Source organism: Astatotilapia calliptera, chromosome 8 (assembly GCF_900246225.1).
Source record: "Astatotilapia calliptera chromosome 8, fAstCal1.2, whole genome shotgun sequence".
Lineage (NCBI taxonomy): Eukaryota > Metazoa > Chordata > Actinopteri > Cichliformes > Cichlidae > Astatotilapia > Astatotilapia calliptera.
In genome coordinates, this window is record NC_039309.1 from 16,096,133 (window position 1) to 16,115,751 (window position 19,619).

The window sequence follows — 19,619 nt, forward strand, 5'->3', positions numbered from 1 at the left end:
ATATGCATATATGACATATAGTAGTTTATTGCTTCTTTGAACCTATTTACAGCCACTGGGAAGGGTGTGGGGGACCTTAATGCCACTCCAATTAGCCATAAGGATGAAACGTTACCCAGCTGATCAAATAGTTTGGCCGAGAGAAGAAGAATCTCTCATTTCAGTATTTAGTAAATGGGCTTTTTGTGGTATGCTATATAGGTCTGAGGTGAGGGCAGCAGGAAAGCAAGGAGCCTGTTCATTTTTCTTTGCTGCCAAAGTCATTTCTTTGCCTTCAGAATGCAGCGCTGAAAGGTGCTTTGTGGTTTTCATTTCATGCAGCCTTTAAACATTATTGAAGATGCGATTGCTGCTGAGTGGCAGCAGTGGAGGATGGAACTGGATCCTCAGACTGATGAGCGGTCTAATAGGCCTGTCTAATGTATCATCGATGGATTGAGTGCCGTCTCGGAGGAGACATTTCAGAGAGATTCCAGCAGATGAATTTCAGATTTAAAGATAAATAAATAAATAAAATAAAATACTTTGCTGCTGCGTGTGAGCCAGCCTGGATATTGGCCAGGAGAAAGACGCCCTCTTCTTGCGCAGCCGGGATGTGCAATGAGGATTTATTCCAAGAGGAATACAGACAACCAGTTATATGCTTCACATGGTCTCACTGTCCTCCCCCCTTCTCTCGCTCTCCCTCCCTCCCTCCCTCACCCTCTCTCTCTCTCTCTCTCCTCAGCCAATCTGTGCACTGTGACGCTGCGCAAAGGCAGGATCTAGCTTCGGCTTCATCATCATATTTAACACACCCACCCAGATTCACACATTCTACAAGAGGTGCGATCTCTTGTCCCGCTGTACTCCTAAAGGTTGCCCGGCCCCGGGAGGGAGGGAGATTTCGGTCTCCTGTTACCTTACTCCTTTGGCTCGCCTCTGGTGGTTTGACGGCTCTCGATGTGGCAGAATTACGCATCCCGGATCGCTTATAGGTGAATTGGAGTAAACACGTCGACTACTTCCCGGGGACTTTCCCCCAGAAACAACACTTAAATGTGAAGAGCTGCACTTCTCGTGTGTCTGTTCCGGGCTGACGTCCCGGCTAACCCAGGCCACTCTTCCTTGCGCAGGCTGGTCGGTGAGATCGATGCGCGCTGTCGGACCTCTCGGGCACCGACGTTTAACGGATCGTTTTCTCTTCTTGTCCCGGCTGCTTCACTCGTCTTGTAGCCTGCATTCCCTCTGATAATTTTACTGGCGGACAAGGAAAGGAGACCGGGGCCAGTGCGAAGAGGATGAGGCTTGAGCAAATCGACCGTTGGTCTGAAGCGACTCGACCTGTTTTACCTGGACTCGTGCGGATGGTTTGGCGCTTCGGGGATCTCGCCTAAAACCCACAAGCAGGACTCTGATGTTGAAAATACAAAGGCTGAACACTGAATCCTTTACTCAAGACGGCAAGCGAAGATGGGTCCTACGTGTTTAATGTGTATTTCATTAGATTGGCGTCCAGTCTGATAAACATCATCAGCGATGTAGTCAGCCTGTTCATCTGCGTGCTGATCATTTGCAGTAAGTACTCACATCTACTCAAAAGGGAGACCATGAAGATGATTCTCCTGCGCAAATTCCGGGTTTTGATCCTCATGGTGTTCCTAATTGCATGCTCCATGCACATCATGATAGACTTGTTACCAAAGCTGGAGAGGCACGGCAGCACCGGCTGCTCCTGCTCGCACACGCCGAGCGAGGAGCCAAAGAGCTGGGGCAAGCAGGGTTGGCCTAACAAACACAGTCTGCGGATCCTCCAGGACTTCAGCAACGAGCCCAGCTCAAATGTTTCCCTGCACTCCCTGGAGAGGGTCCCGGTTGCAGGAGATAAATCCCAAGCTTTCAGGAGACTTGACCATCATGGACAACGTGGTGACAGGAAGAGGCAGTTCATGCAGGACGCCGGGGTTGACAAGAACGTGCCGGCTAAAGGTTCAAGGCTGTCAGCTCTGTATGACCATCCTTTATATAAAACGTCGTTGCCGCCTTTGACAGACGAGGACACGCTGTTCAACGTCAACACGGACATTAGATTTGACCCCAAAGCAGCGGAGGATCAGGCATGGTAAAGTGTTTAAAGCCAAACTTTAATGCAACAAAACCTACAAATAAATATTTCATAATTTCTTTGAACATTACAGTAAAGTTCAGTCATGTGCAATAATAAAGTAATAACATTACAAGTAACAGGAATACTAATAATAACAATCTCTACCTCTCTGTTCTCTCCTTGTCCCTCTTCTTCTCTCCAGGGCTGGGGAGAGCAACATAGATGAGTTCAGCCAGACTGGGGAACTGACAGCTGATTCCTACCCCAACTGGCTCCGCTTCCACATTGGGATTAATCGATACGAGCTGTACTCCAGACACAACCCGGTCATCGATGCTCTTCTGAAGGACCTGGCTACCCAGAGGATCACCAGCGTGGGTGAGTCATATAAGTCAGCACAGGGGGGCAGCTTGATCGAAACAAAAACCAGCAGGTGGGCTTCAGTGAACAGATGGAGGGTCAAAATTACATTTGGTCTGAAGACACCATGTTGACACTGCAGAAAACGTTTCTCACTTATTTTGGGCTGACATGCGTCACTGCAGCGTGTGTGGATTAAATCTGTGCATTTTGCAGCTGAAGGTGAAAGAGCTCAGCCACCTTTCCGGTGTCATTTGGTGAACCGCTAAAACGAGATTATAGGGAGTGCGGTGTCTTACTTCAGAACTGGCTGATAGGCCAGTGTCTACTGATGGACACAGATACCGATTGTTGTGCTCATGGTTTAAAACCTGTGCAATCCAATAAAGATATCGCTTGTGATGACTGGGTCAGCTCACCCAATCATCACAAACATGTCTCATTTTTAATTACAGTTTACACAGTTCTCCTCTTTCCTGGCATTTTAAAATAATGACCTGTTATTAAATGGCTTAACTAGTGTGGCCAATGGCGATAAGCAAACACAACAGATGCCGATATTGCTGGTGAGAAAATTATAAGTACAGTTTTTAAGTCCTTCCTTTCTAAGTTAAGCTAGCACAAAAAATGATATGTTAAGAATCAAGAAAACTCTTTTCCTTTCAGGTTAAGAAGGCCAACATCGACCGATGCTGATGTCTTTCCACAAACATTTACAGAGCTTTAACCTAAATAACCTCTATTTAAGCAAGAAATTTTTATTTAAGTGTATGCGTGATGATCCTCTGGACTTCTATTATACATGTTTAAGTTTTGGAAATCCAAAATCATGATCACAGTGGATAGAAAATAATCTTACAGGAGCAGATAAAGCTTCAAGGCTACTTGCTGGGATAAAAACGAAGCCTAGTTGTGACTGAAGTGCCTTTTATTGATCATCACTTTTCAGTCGCTGCATGCTGAGCCTGTTGAACTGACAGCTCTGTAATGCTCAGCTCTGATTCCCTCTACACTACTGGGTGGAGTTATTATGTGAACAACTGTTTAACACCACCTGAAGCGGAAAAAGGGACGACTGTATCTAAAATTATTTCATCGGCGAGGCCCAAAATACAGCAAGCCGCACAAAACAAATTTCCTCTGCACGCTCGCGTAAGCAGCCCAAGTTGGGCCGGCGGTTGTGAGGAGGGGCTGCTAACTGACTGCGAAGCGTGCTCCTCGATCTCAAAGTTGTACACACAAGCGTGCATGAAGATGGAAGCGAGCTGTGGGCGCTGAATCCGATCAGCTCGCACGCTCCCGCCTCACAAGGCTGAAGGTATAATATAACACCCCGGTCTCTTCTCATGTATTTCCACAAAAGCGTCGCAGTGGAATACATCAAGCCCGAGAGAACACCTGGTCTCGATGCAAATCACACAGCTACACTGCCGTTTGAATCAAATCAAACTCCGACTTTTTATTTGATTGGCAGGTGGGCCATAAACCTAGCAAGCGGCAGAGAACCCCCAAATACTTGAAGAAAGTGTCAGTAGATACCTGATAGAGGTGATAATGTGTTGCGTCATCTGCCTATACTGAACCTAAATCTTTCTTTTTACCTTCTTTCTCTGTTTTTTTTTTTTTTTTTTTTTTTTTGTTCCTGCTTGGCTCAGTCTAGCTTCCTCATTCCAAGAGTGCTTGTTGACCTAAGGTCTCCTATCATTAGCTCGCTGAAAAAAGGTAGATTCCCAGATTTCAGGTTTTTCTGCCAGTGACTAAAATCTAAGTGGTCTGCAGCAAAGATTAAAAAATTGTTGGGGATGCTGTATACTTATGAAACTAGCCTTCATGCAGCATAACTAGCAGAGGAATATCCTTCTTTTCTGTTGTTCTAGTCAAGACGCTCTCTAATTTTCTCAGATTTTTCTTCCTCTTGCTTTCTGTCTGTCGGCCTGGGTGGATAGCGGAAGCAGTTCTCAGCATCTCTTGCCAGCTGAATACATGGTGGCTCAGTAATTACAGAGTCTTAGCACAGGCCTCAGGCAGGCTACCAATAGAAGCCAACAGTAGTCATCTATTATCTCAAATTCGGCATAGGAGATCTTAGATGTATTATATGAAGACCGAGCATGGAAAAGAGGACAATATCGAAGCTGATAGGATGAACCTGTAAGCTCACAGCCCGAGCAGAGACACAGGTAAACGCTTTGCAACACGGCAGGCTCGGTGAATACGGTTTGCTCGCTGAGAGTGGAAGCTGAAACATTATTTTCATGGCCCCTTGCATGCATGAGTTCCTAGCGACTACAGTCAGGGGTATCCATTATTTGAGATATCCCAAATGTCTGCATAAGCACACACACACAGCTTTGCACAGCAGCAGGTGGGGGGGCAGATGGACACTGATCTTTCTGCCTCTATTTTTCTGTAAACAGTCTGCTTGTCGTCATGATTCATGTATGTAAACATAAATGAACACATTGATAGAGGAGGTCGTTCTCTGGCAACGCGCCACCGAAAAACAGCCTCCAGTCGATCAGTGTGTAGGAAATAACGGGCACTCTGTCATCTCTGCTCCCTTTCTTTTTTGGTGAATTTCAGTTTGGTTTTCTGCTGTCATTCTGGCACCAGCTAGTCCCATGAGGGCCTTTAGACTGCATTATCGTGTTCAAAAAGGGAGAGAACATGAAAGATGGAAGGATGAATAAAAAAACACACACACACACACACACACACACACACACACACACACACACACACAGAAACAGCAACAGAGGGACAGACCCCCAGGAGAATACTGGGGAGGGAGTAAACAGCAGAGGAGCAACGAGCGCTGGATGCGCACTGGGTGTCCTTCACCCTCTCGCTATCCTTTGCCATCAAACAAACACTGTGACATCAGCTCTCTGTCTTTTTGGAGTTCAAACACACAAACATAACTGGCTTAGAAAAGACACATTGCCACCACTCGTGTATGAGCTTACATATGCAGCGGGGCTCTTCACTTAAATAGCAGAGGAGATTGATGTTTCTGCTGTGCTGTGAGATGTCGCTCAAGTGTAAATCAAATCATTCCCATTTAAAACAAGATCATGCCTAATCCATCTACAGGTTTGCTAAATGTAAGCAGAACATACTTCAAATTTATGATGTATGAGAACAAAGGGTGCAAAGTCTGTTGCTGTTAAGGAATTGCATTAATACACATGTATGGCTAGTGTTACTATGTCTGAAATGACTAAATAAAGTTAGGTGACAAGTGTTTTTAAATGCAAGTTTACTATATGCATTTAAAAAGATGACATTTGGTTCTAAAGCATAAAGAGAGACATGCTGGCAAAGTGGATAACACTGTTGTATCGCAGCAAGAAAGTTCCTGGTTTGAACCCCGGCTGGGGTCTTTGTTTGCATGTTCTCTTTTGTTGTGTTTCCTTTGGTAAATCAAAGGCATGTATGTTAGGTTCATTTGTGAGGTATATGTGCTTCAAGTGTATAAAGTGCTGTATGAAGGTGTGTTTAGGTGAGCCCTCATTACTAGCTTTGTTGATGTGTAAATAGCTTAGTCTTAATATTTAGACGAGAGTGATATTGAGTTTTTCCCCCTACAATGGTAAATTCTCTCTTTAAAACATAAGGCAGTGTAAAAGACATTAAAACAGTTTCCTATAATGAGCAGACTAATCTTTGACTGTGCTGCTTTAGGGAGAACGTTTTTCAGTAAACTTTGAAAACAGTGAGCACAGACTTGATTTAAATTTTCTTAGAGCCAGAGTTCAAAACAAGTACAGTATAATCAAATGGAAATTAGCTATGCTGCAAACTTGGAATGGGCAAAAGTTGAACACTGGCTATGACTTATTCTATTTATGTATTTATTCATTGTGATATGCAAGCTTACTGAATTAGCTGAGCTAAAAACTATACCTAGCTTAAGTTAAAATTTTGCGGCTTAGCTAGCAAAAGTAGCTAACACCACTAGCTAGTATCTAGCTAGTCAAGCGAGATATTAGCTAGTCAGTATAGATAGATACTTTACTGAGGTTAATTTTTATGTTATGGCAGCAGAGTAGATCATTCAAAATAGTGTAGTCTACAATAAATAAACAATATAGTTTAGTGAAAGTGTCACAGGCATTTAATGAGCGCTTTTATACTGTGAGATACCTGAAAAAAAATTATTTATACACAACAATGATTATTAAAAACCAAAATAAAAAATAAAAGTGAAGTTAAGTTAAAAAAAGAGTAAAAAGTAAGAGTGAGATTGTGCGAGAAAGTAGTGCAAACAACATTAATAAATAATATGTGGGCTATAAATTTTAGAAAGAAACTTAGAAACAGTAGCAAGAAGGTATGATTCAGAAATTTAATGGGAGAAATTTTTGATTTAACTAAAACCGATATACAGTGGGTCAGTTTATCTCAGGGCAGGACTCATTTCTTCAACATACCCGCAAAACATGTGTAGCTAATATCAGTTGAAGTTAATAGCGACCTTGTCTGTTTGACTCCAACAGCAATGAAATCTGGAGGCACTCAGCTGAAGCTCATCATGACCTTCCAGAACTACGGACAGGCACTATTCAAACCCATGAAGTAAGTTTTTTTTCTCATTTTGAGATGTGCGTTCCTGCTAACCTTACATTTCTCCTGCTCGACCACACATGAAGCAGCGTTGACCCTGCTCTCTTTAAGAAAATAAAAACCAAACAAAAAAACGACCTTCTTCATATGGTATTAAAGCTTGAGTGCCATTTCAGCATAAAACACGAACTGTGCAGCTTTCTGCCTTGGCTCACTTCCTTTTTTTCCGCATCTCACCACCTACCCATTCTCCTCACAACATCAATCTAATTTCCTCATTCTCCTTTCTGGCAATATCAAATTGCTTTCATTTCAGCACAACCTTGATATTAGATTGAAGGCCGACATCATTCTGCTGTGTCAGAGCCAAATGTTGAATAGGCATTTCACCTCTCGCAGCTTTAGGATGACACATCACATTCTTCAGTGGCCATGTTGGAGGCCTTCGGCTCTCAGCCTGAGACATTTTGTTACTGATTCCATCTGATTAGTTTTCCGTGTCCAGATATTATCGCACCATCTACTCGAGCTAAATGCCCCTATCTTGTTCTCAGCATGTGATCCACATGTAAGCAGACACCGTTGATCCAGCTTATCATAATCCAGTAGAAATGTATTGTTGCTGATATTTGCCTGTCTAGACTATTTCATCTTAATAGATTGTTGGTGATTGTTGGCAAGATCGAGGTAGGGATCGGGATCATGGCTGTAGGGGTGGCAATGTTGGTTGGTTCACCTTTTGATCAAACTTTGGCAATTGTAAATACTAAGACTACTACTAACATCCATGGCTCCCAGATGACAAATCCACACTAAAGTACACCAGCAGGTCAATTTTTTTGTACTAACTACTAACTGAATTGCCACAGAACCTACTGTCATGATTCGTGTAAGAGAAAGCGTGATGGATATTTTGGATGTTTGCATGACATCTTCTTTTCTTCTTGGACTGAAGTGCACATTACCTTCTCCATGAAGCGGGTACAGACACTCCCCTCTCTTTGATGATGAGCTTTAATTACTTTGATAACCTTCTTTCTTCATTAGGTCAGAACTTTTTTTCAATTTGTTCCAAGACTAATACCAGTAGCAAGTTTAAGGGTGGTGATAAAGTTATAAGCTGCCACTTTTCCGTCTTCACTGGTTCTTGAGAGCAAGGCCGGTCTTGAAGCAGTACTGTCCATAGATTTATTCCTTAGGTTCTTTTGTAGAAAAAGTCAGCTAACATGCTAAAAATGACATCATTAACCTCCAAACTGTAAGCTTGGACCTACCCAACAGGTTATATGTGAAGATATTTATATTTCTATCATAAAACTGAAGGCGATGGGCTTTCATGCCCATGTGAAGTGGTGCCACAATTCCTGTGAGCCTTATGGTTCAGCCACAAAGCCTCTGTTCTTTGCCTCATTTCTGTTTTTAATCTTATTCCACTTGTGAATCAGTGAACTACAGTAACCTGTATTTACCTGTGCAGACAATTTTAAACCCCTTTGGCCTAACCTGTAAATGTCTACCCAGTGGTTCCCAGCTGCCCCCTTTGGCCCACATACTGTGAAATATTTTATTAATTCACTTTTCCTTTGTCTGCACCATCATATTTAGAAGAGAATGCATCTTGTGAAGAGTGCTCCTAATTCCACATCAATTGATGGATTTAAATGTCACCCGTCCTTTGCTGTTGTGATTGTGATTTAATTGTGGGTTAATGGTTCTCTACGCGGGCTGTTTTTCTGGCCCCTGCATGTCAGTTTGGAGAGCGGGGTTAAGCCCGCGGATGATAGGTAGGAGGGAGGGAGGAAAAGCTATTCAGAGACTGTTGTAATTACTGTTTCGGTCGCACCCCACAAAGTCAGGCCAGACGCAACAAGCCTGAAATCATCCTTGACAGGCGGGGGAAAAGCAGAGATAAGAATGAGGAGAGAGGAGGCAAAGGATGAGAGAGAGTCTAGGGAGGTGAGGTGGGGCGGATTGGGGAAGACAGGGGGTAGGAAGGAGAGACAGATGAAGAGACGTGGGGAGAGAGCGTTGTCAATACATGCACGGAGTCCAAATCCACAGATTATCTCGGTGCACTGCCTCGAATTTGAACCCAGGCGCAAAATGTGAAATGACATTTTCCGAGAAAAGCACGGGCCGATGGTGTTGGATGTAAATCTGCTGCTTGACACTCGTGGCTGTCGGAGCCGCTGTGATGTTTGATAATCCTGAAGAACGGCAGGAACAAAGGGGAGCTATTTCATTTCCTCCAACTTGAATGCACTTGTCCTTAACAAAATAGGGCAACCCATGCAGACATGTACGTGTGTGTGTGTGTGTGTGCTCATTTGGGCTGCAATCAAGTTCTTGACAGATTTGCACAGTCATTCCAGCTATGTACACCATTTCCCTCACAGAGATCACACATGACACACACAGACACTCAAAAAAACCCCACACACACATCCACTTAACACTCAACATCATCCCGTCGTTCCCAAATCTGCTGGTGTGTTTCCACACGGTGCATCAAAGAGACAGAGGCTGAGAGATCAAAGACTTCTCTGGCTGCGCGCTTCTGCTCGACTCCTCTCAGCTCTAATGCAAATGTGTGCCAGGCAATCAGGCAGCGAAAGGCAGGCAGGCATGCATGCAGTGTATGGGGTAACGATCGACCCTCCAACCATCCATATCTGTGTAAAACTGCACTCTCGCTCCTCCTCTCTATATGGTTATCAGCTCTTCTGTCTCTTTCTCACTTTTAGTATTCTCCATCATTCTCCTCCTCTGTGCATGCAACACTGTCTGCCGTGTGTTTTTCTCTCTTTACTGAACAGCAGAAATGCAGAAATCCATTAACAGGCCTTCTGTATCGATCCTTTAGGTATTCTTTCCCCTGTTTTTCCCCTCAGTTAGAGTCAATATCAGATGCCACGGTCAGTATTTCTTTATGCATTTGGAGAAGCAAAGTACGCCTCAGTGTGTACTTGAATGTGGCAGATATTTATTTAGCTTCTTGCTGTACTGGGTCACCACAAAGTGGCCTACAGTATCTGTCTGTACTGATGCAATAGGGATGAATCAGACCATTAAATCTGCTGTCTGTGGTCCAGCTTTCCAGACATGAAATAAACCCAGTCTTAACTAGTCTAATCTAACTCCAGGGTTATTTTGCAATATTTGTTAAGTCTGTGCTCTCTTGGAGGATCGAAGAGGCTTCACGGGATGTGGCTAAAATCCCAGCTGATGCCCAGCCCTGTGTTGCTTAAGCAGACAGATGAAAACATCTTTGTGCAATGTCTGTAACAACAACTGCATTGTAACCTGAGCACCATTCAGCTGGATGAGTAAGCTCAATTATCATCTTTGTCATCCTCTGCTTTCGTTATGTCTGTGGTCTGGACTGAAAGAACATTGATTTACAGCAATTTTACAATTTCTGCCTTTAGTGCGGCAAAAAAAGAAAGAAAAAAAACTTTTCAAGTTGGATGAGGAGCCAAAAGCTGGTCCTGTGGTCCTGAGACTCATAAGGAATCTTTCTAGAGTCTACAGTGTAGCCTATGTAAGTGATTACATCGTAGGCAATTGCCTACATTTATGCTTGTCCTGGTGCTTTATGTGTTAATTAGTGCGTTATGTCCTGTTGTTTTACATGCAATGGAAGCTGATAGGAAAAAATAACATGCTAGGACTTTATTCCCTCCCTTTTGTTGTGGTAATGTTTTGGGGTGCACATATAATTATGACTCGAGTTTTTCTGCTTTTTTGGACATTCCCCATTCCAATATTCTTAACATCTCATTTCAGGAAATTTGCGAGTCCTTATATTGAACCTATGATTATTATTTCTCATCCCGAGATCTGATTGTTTTTCTCTCACTGATAAATTAAAAAAACTGAAGCAAAAAAAGTAGCTGGAAATGTACAGGAGGAATCGAGGGTGCTGAACAGGCTAATCGCATTCCTCAAACCGACGTGTAGTTACAGTTCCCAGGAGGAGCACATAAGGTTATATCGTATGTTATGTTGTAGGGTTCCTGTAAAGTGGTTTTTAAAATCAGAATTTTTAAAACCAAGAATAAACACCTCACAGGTAGAACAAAGCAAAATGAGACATAGTCACACTGGTTTTGTATTATATGCAAAACCATTCCAACAATTACTGCAAACCATTTCTAGATGAAAAACATCAGCAAAAGCAAAAAAGCCTTAAAAAGATGCATTTGAGCACAAACAGATGCTAAATGACAGCAAAGAAACACAAAATGATCATTAGATGATGGAGGTACCTGCAAATAGATGAAAAATGACCTCAAACACATAAAATTCAAACCTCCAAAGAGGTACAAAGACAGACTTTTGGTGTGTCTTTTGCACTTGTAAGTTGGAGGTTTGTGGAGATTGTGCCAAGTTGTCTAACAGTTAACATCAACCAGTAACCAGTGAGCTGTTTTTTCTTTTAATTATTATTATTATTATTGTTATTATCATCATCATTATTATTATTATTATTTATGTTTTACAGCCGTGCTGGCCTTGAACAAAACAATGGACTGCATTTCTGTGGCACTGTGGTAGAGTCATCCACAAAAGCTTCTGCATATGAGATGATAACCTCTCCACCAGGACTGGTTGAGTCATTTTGCACTGTCGTTTTATATATGAAATGACATCTTTTAACCAAAGTGTGGCACACAGGTACATTTTAGGCCCCTGAAGGTTCTAAATCTGTATTAGAAATCATCACGTTGCCAAGCAACTACATAGCAACAGGATAAAATGATTTGCTTTTAGCATTTATGCACCTATAAAAACATTATATTGTTTTCAATTCACAGCCAACAGCACGAACAAGCCAAACAATGCTAGTATGTTAAGTGTAGCTGACCTGTTTGAGTAGGATTACGTGATATTTAAAGGATCTAGAATCTTGAAAAATAGTCTAAATGGCAAAATGAGCTGCTTTGAGCTAATAATAATGAATGGTAACTGTGAGCTATACTTAATACTACAGTAAACTTTGATATCGTCCATTTTTACCATCAAACCATCCATCCATGCTCAAACCTAGCTCAGCTCACCTTTGCGTGAAACGTAGGATACTTTAATATCAGAAAAGCCTCCCATCCACACGTTTGATCAAAACACTGCAAAAACTGACTTTTGCTATTTACCATTACCATGTATACAAATCACATTTTCAGCTTCTGCAGCAGTATTACATCAAAGACAAGCTCAGATAGGCCCTTGGGGCTCACCAACAGGTAGCAGAAAACTGTGATTTATTTTTTTAACTTCATGTTCAACCCGGGTTTGTATGAATCCAAAAACCACTCGGGATGCCTGTGTTCCCTGATAATTTAACACTTTTTTTCTGTCTTTGATGGACTGGCAGCTGTGAAGTCCTGCTCTGTAATATCTCACATTAGTTCCAAAGGATCACTAATCACAGCTGTTCTGGTCAGAAACTGCAAAAAAAGACTGCAGTTGACTGAACTGGTAGTACATGGTGGCAAAAAAACAAAAAATTGTCCATTTAAAAGGTAACAGTCTCACTGGGAGTAACCCTCCAGCAATGACACATTTTGTACCTTCAAAAGCTTACGTTCAAGTTCAAATAACAGTAATACATATAATGCCTTTTCCTGTCACAAATGTCCATGTACTTGTTAGTAGAAGTTAAAAAAGAGGTATGCAGGTTATACTCTATGGACTGGGCGACCTTTGGTACAAGTACTTGTGTGTTCAACTGTTGCTGGGCTTGATTGTACTTTGAACCTGAGGCACTAGGTAACAAAAGCAAGCACTTCTGTTCTATTTATCTTCATCTCTTCTTGTGTTTTCCCCCTATCTTTTGTCTTTCTGTCACCATGACTTTGTGCTAGTGTCAACGGCAAAGACGTGACTGTAATATTTACACTGAAATTAGTCTCAGAGCACACAAAGCCCATTAGATGATGAGTGCAGATGATCGACGAAGGGATGCGGGGGAAGGACTGATGATTGATATAATGATGGTCTTCCGTTCCTTCTTGCTTCCACTTAATTGTATCGCTTGTCAATCAGCCCGGCTGTTGGCTCAGTCGCACGCAAATCAATTCCAGTGTTCCTCGAAGAGATATCCGCTCTTTCCGCTGCTCCTCCTCATCGAGAGATCTATATCTGTCTCGAGTCGGGGTCCGTGAGTAATTTTTGATTGACACGCCGGGGACACAAGAGACTGATGCCACACGTCACCTCGTTTGTGTCGATAACATATTGACCGCAGCGCAAAATAACAGCGCGCAGGAAACGTCTGTGTTAAATGTGAAATATTAGTGAGAAATTGCCTGTGTGTGCGGGGAGGATGTGTCATCAAGGTGCGTAAGCTGTGGAGGGTGGAAGAATAAAATAGAAGGAGCTTTGTTTAATAAGGGCATGTGTCCTTATTATCCTTGTCCTGCAAGCTGCCCAGATTTGTCCTTGAAAGAGGCAAATGACCAAAGACTGAAAAAAAGGAGCAGGACAGTTCAGCGATTGTTCCAGCATGTATTCAAACTGTGACAGTGCCAAGCAAACACAACGCCTCCGCGGACCAAGCTCTGTATTTGTCCCTCAATTTTTGTTATATATATTTTGACTTATAGTCGGGTTTTTGGTTGTTTGTACATGCGCTCTTGTTTACTGTATGATATTGTATTCACAAGGTCTTCTGTGCCTGTGCTTTGACTTTGAGTCAGGAAATAAAGGGATGAAGCGCCTGAGGACAAGTCATTCAGAGCGCGGATGATGAGTGCAGCTCTGTTTGGAAACAGAGGAAATTCATAGCAGCACAGAAGCAACATCAGGGCTGAAAGTTCCACGTTAACCCCCAAACTGCTGGGAAACGTGTCTGGAAATGGTGCAACGCAATATAATATTAGCAGAATATTATAAACGCTTGTAAAAGCAATGATCGCCCTTATGAAATATCTGAGGCCTATTCATTTTGTGCGTTACCGCTGGTTCTGTTTGATTGTTAAATAATTAATCTAAAATTATAGCCACAGTGCGATGTGTGATTTAGCAGCACTCGCTGCCTTTCGCTGCTCTCTCTCTGTCTCTCTCTCTCTCTCTCTGGCTAATATTTTGACTGTTTCCCCAGTGCTATAATTGTTTCACCAGGGTATTATTGTGCAGCCTTTGCCGAAGCTGAAATTAAAGTGTGTACGAGTGCTCAATTTAAAAGAGGTGCTCGCGCCAGCAAAGCAGGGACAACGCACACACCAGTCTTCTGCATGTGCTGTAGAAGAAATTTGCAGTAGCTGAGTGTACGCTGCAGCGGAATGATTCATACGATCAAATGAAACCCTTAGGCTTAGTAATCTGACCCCCTTTCTGTCTTCCCCACTGAGACCGTGACACACTGTGGGCTGCTTGTGCGCCAGGATCACGCAGCTGCTCTGTGTTTTCCACTAAATGTGTTAGTCTGACTGCTACATGTAGCGAGATGGGAATAATCTGACTAAAACTAATTTGGTGTAATTCACCCTGATGCCATGGAGTCTTACAAATATAATCTCACTCTTCTTCAGTGTTGCCAGGGATGCCAGGTTATAACTCACCTGCAGTTGTCCCGAGGTGAATAAGGGGAAGGGAGAAGATTGGGTGCATTAGTACAGTGCCGATCACAAAACAGATGTAGTCTGAGACGAGGCAGTCGACAGAACGCCCTGAAAAAAAAATGTTTGAACTTTTGATTTTTTTTGTTGCTAGAGTGAAGCGTGGCTGAAATGATCGATATTGGACAAGGTAGTGCCGCGGGGCAGTGATGCACACTGTGCTGTTCAGCTGCGGCCTGGTTCCAGTAAATCACTGCTTTTTATTTTATTTTTATAACCCCTGAAACACTAAGAATGTACTCAGTTTCCCTTCCTTTATATAAGCATATAAGCAAAGCAATAGCTTACGTTAAGAGCTTTTTATTCAACATTATTGGCTCATTGAGGCTACAAAATTAACTCCATGGGAAAAATCATCCCCTTCAGCTTTTATTCTTATTGATGAATAACCCTCCAAAATCTGTACACCGGTCCCACTTCCCCAGTTTATTTCAGTCAGCAGAAAGTATACCAGCAGTTTGATTACAGTTACATTGGAATGCTTATTAAGTCATCTAAAATATTTCCAGTTAACTGACTTAGTTTTCAGTCACTTGTTTTTTCATTTTAATTACACAAAGCCAGTGCAGCAGGTACAAGTAATCTAACTATACCTTCTCAAATTACATACCGCAGTTACTGCTAATTAAATGCAATCATATTTCATTTTGTCTGGAATTCTTGATAAATATCAGCTTGGCAGATTGAAATGAACTTTTTTTTTACAATGAGCAGAGCAGCAGTCTTCATATTCCTGTCCCTGTCCTACCACAGTATGAATGATTAACTCAGCAACTCACCCTCACAACCCTTCTGATAAACATTAACTCTTTGAGTGCCAACCCTAACCCTAACCTTACCCCGGGAAGAATAGGAACAGGAACAACTTTGGCCTTCACCAAATCTAAGGTTATAGTTACCACTTACGATGACATTAATGGTAAATTAAACACAACAGCTGAACGAATGAAATGCAGTCATATGAAAAAGAAAATGTTCACATCACTGCATAGAGTGCTGTGAAAAACTTCCTTTTCATATGACTAAGTACAGCCTATGAGCCAGTAACTTGTAAAAGCACCTTCAGCAGCACTAACATGAAGTAATCATTTTCTGTGTGACTTTAGAAGTCTTGTACGTCTTTGAGGGGGAATTTTGACCCGCTCTTCTCTGCAGCATTGCTTTAGTTTTTTTGAGATATGCCCCGATCCTTTTCTTTTCCATCGATTCTGTTGTAGATTGGCAGCTGTGCTTGGGTTCATTGTGCTGGCCAGGCTTTAGCTGTCATACAGGGCCTCACATTTCTAGAATACTTTGGAGTTCATTGTTGACGTAAAAACTGCAAAGCATCCAGGTGCTGTGGCTGCTAAACAAGCCCAAATCATCATCCCTCCACCACCGTGCTTCACATCTTGTTGAGACGTCCAGTCCTGGAAAAACTGTGGCATTGTGGTAACACACACAGCTGAGTCCTTCAGACCAGCAACCACCAACACCCACTTCTTTTACAGATGTGGTCACTTGCTGATCAATTATTAAATTGCATTTGATTAACAGCACCTGGCTGCCACTTACCCACTTCCTAGAGGCAGTAAGAGGCTGTAAAAGAACTCATTATCATAGCATCCATAATATTTTAGCTAATCTCTGTAATTTGCTACTGCAAACCTGGAACTTCCACTCTATGTATACCACGTATATTAATACTAATGGAAAAGTACAGACTATAGAAGACGCACATAGTAGATACTGTATAAGTAATCCCATACCTTTAAGTAGAGAGTAATCAGTAATCACCTTAAATATTTTGGTTTTATCAACCCAAAAAGAAAAAAATAACAGTGATAAAAAGAAGTTTAGAAAAAAATAATGCCACTAAATCTATTTAATTACTCAGTTTATCTGCTGTGAAATTCCCTATAATTAAAATTAAAGGATAAACTCTCTCTCCTCTGAAATAATCTCTTAATTTGGGCCAATGTCATAGACAGCATAGAGGCTACACTATAGCCAACCCTGCTATGAGTACTCAGCAGCAGAAGCTTACGCAACTAATCTACGGTCTAGCGGGGATGCAGGAAGCTGCACATGAGCAAGTGTCCCACTGTAATAATCTACTAATGTACTGCTGGCATTCTGCCACCTACAGTAATCAGGCGTCATGATTTATGTAGAATGTAGGTATTAGTGAGCCTGAGATACTTTTTTATCCTCCACTAACATATTCTATTGACATGTCTGTTAGACGCTGGCATTCACTCCTTTTATGTAATTTACAGTTAATTTTCAGCAGTCCCAGCATCAGCATCCATTCTTCTCCCATCTTCCACACTATACATTGCTGTCGCTGCAATTGAAATCTCACTGTGTGTCTGTGTATGTGTATGTGTGTGTCACAGTTTTACTGCCACCTCTGATGACTTTGGACATGAAGGCGTCCCAGCTGTCACAGTACTCATACTGTCGGTGCCTAGGAGACAAGAAGGAGAAAAGTGTGCTCCTATTTCTTTGTCTTTTTGTGCTGATCCGTGTGCGTCTGTGTGTGTTTGTGTGTGTATGTTTTTACTCATGCCCCTGTGCATACAGCATGGCTCTTCTACGATACTGTTCCACGTAGTGTTTGCCCAGGCCTTCCAGGAGCAGGAATGTCTTGACGATATTATCAGTCAACTGCCCCCTTCAGGTAAATGTTATCAGCCTTAATGTTGTGCTGAAGAAACGATAACACAGTGTTGCAGCCAGCAGAGATGACAAGCCAGCATCCAATCTGCATATCAAAGCCTCGGCTAAATTCCTCTGCCATCTGTGTGCTTTTGTGTGCGTGTGTATGTGTGTTCGAGCAATCGCCAGAGCTGCACATGCTCACGCACAGACATGCATTTTAAATGCGTGCTGCGCTGCCATTTTTCTGCGGTCTCAAAAGCAAGTTTTTTTCGACTGTCACAATTGCGGTTCATCACTGATAAACTCATTGAAGAAAAAAGCAGTTAATTACTCGGGCATAAACTCCTCAGAAAACCTGATCCTGCTCTGTATTTCTATGGGAAAGCAGGCTTTGATACCATCTGTCATCTTGTCTCTTTGCTTTGAAGGGACTGTCACTCAGAGGCAGGCTTTACTCTGTCTCTGTCTGGACACAGTACACCTCAGCAGCTGATGTGACAATGGCAGCAGGCATTGATTCATCTGGCCTGAGTCCGGCCCCTCCACGGTGCTATTACTGCGAGCCAGATGCTGGAAGCAGAGGCACAGAGGGTGGCTGGAAATGAGCCCTTAATGTCTTCTGAGAGTCAGTGTCATGTGTCCTGTGTTTGGTATTGTGTACTCGACTTGGGTAGAAAGTCGAGTACGCGCTTTTACAATCTGGGACTGCAAAGCATAAACTTCAGAGAAGCTTTTCGCACCTTTGATTTTGTTTGTTTGATTTTGCTTCTCTTTCCGTGGGCCAATCCACGTTAAAGCTTCCACGCTTGTATTCGTTGTTCGTTTGCTTTCCGGACGCAAGATACAAATCAAGCAGGACCTGTAAACAAAAGTCACACTTCCTCACATCTCATTTTTTACTGGACAGAGTTTTAGAAAGCTGTCATCTTGTCAAGACAGAAATTCTGGCAGAAGGGCGACTTTAAATAAATCTTAACTTCAGTCCCTTTAACTCCAGCCAAGAATCGTGGACTAATTTACTTGCTGTGCTGTTTATACCAGCGTAGGAGCGTGTGGAGAAAACGCTTGAGTCTGAGGATCAGTCCTTGCAGTTTTTTTTCCTTTTGCTCAGCTCATCTCGCAATTTGGTCTTTGCACATTTGGACTGTTTACAGCGATAGGCCTAGATGCAGTTTCGCTTCTAAGGAGCGGCACGGCATGCCTCGGTCCAGTTAGTTGAGCCTGTGTGCTCAGGATGAACAAAGCCAAGGTACTGGTGAAAGCGTTGCTAGTCGTTTTAATTAAAGGAGAAGGAGTCTTTATTTCTGGACTTATTCTGAAGGGGGGAAACAAACCTAATCTGTTCTCCTGCCATGGTGCAGGACAGCTCTGGTTTTAGCAAAGTTTCCAACGTTTTATCGTTTGTTGGAGCTCCGCTCTGGTTTGCAGCAGAGCTCAAGGCCTCTTCTGTGATCTTCCTTCTTTTTTTTTTCTTGCCTTCAATAGCCATTAAAGCTCATTGTCTCATCACACTGTCCTGGCAGCAGGAACTGATCCCTTTTGTAAGCTGCAGTTAGTGTCAGGAAAAAACACCTTTAGACTGTAATGAAGCAGGAGGTAAAATACCATGATCAACCATTGCTTTTCAGCATTCCTGATTGTCAGGTTTAATTATAGCACTGCAAGGTCCTTGGCTGTTTTTTTGTTGGTTTTTTTTGCAGCATTTATCTCATTTCTTGAGCTCACCATCTAGAGCCATCTGTGTCAGTTCTTGGACACTTGGTCTAATTAGGCCTTCTCTCCCCCTGAAGAGTCACCCTCTAAGGGAAGCATTCAGGAGCGTGGTGTTACGAGGGCATGTTGTGATACGTAATTAGCAACCAGCGGAGTGGCAGCTAAGTTTACAGAGGGAAAGAGGACAGCTGTCAGTGCACTTGCTAAGGTATAGATGTAGATTAAACATCTGTGCCACACCGCTGCGTACCGCACGAGCTCGATTAAAGTAGAAAGTTTTGCTCTCACAATTCAATATCTGCATATTCCCCCAAGTTTTAGCCGTGGACATCCTGTGTAGAGGGGAGAAAAATCCAGGGTGGGTACTCGAAACAAGTGAAGCAGCCAGTCTCAGATGGGAAGATTAAAAAGTCAAACACAGCACCCGTGTCTCAACATGAATAGATGCCTAACATGAATCGCAATGAGAAAAAAACTATACTGAACTGTGAGTCTTTCTCTCCACCTTTTAGGAATGGATGTCTAAGAACTGATCATAATTTACAAGTGATGACAGCATGTAATTTGTTCCACTGGGATGTGCTGATTTAGTGGCACAATAATATTCTCAGTTGCTCTTTTTTTGTTTTTTT

General features: G+C 42.5%; 1 protein-coding gene across 1 annotated transcript in view; it reads left to right on the forward strand.

Moving 5' to 3' along the window:
- The first annotated feature begins 774 nt into the window (after nucleotides 1–774).
- The window catches only part of fam20cb (FAM20C golgi associated secretory pathway kinase b), a 57,856-nt gene continuing 39,011 nt past the window's right edge, over nucleotides 775–19,619 (forward strand). Inside the window, exons 1-3 of the mRNA XM_026179012.1 lie at nucleotides 775–2,101; nucleotides 2,289–2,464; nucleotides 6,946–7,024. Of these exons, the coding sequence (XP_026034797.1) occupies nucleotides 1,590–2,101; nucleotides 2,289–2,464; nucleotides 6,946–7,024 (767 nt within the window). The 5' untranslated portion in view covers nucleotides 775–1,589. The remainder of the gene's footprint in view (nucleotides 2,102–2,288; nucleotides 2,465–6,945; nucleotides 7,025–19,619) is intronic.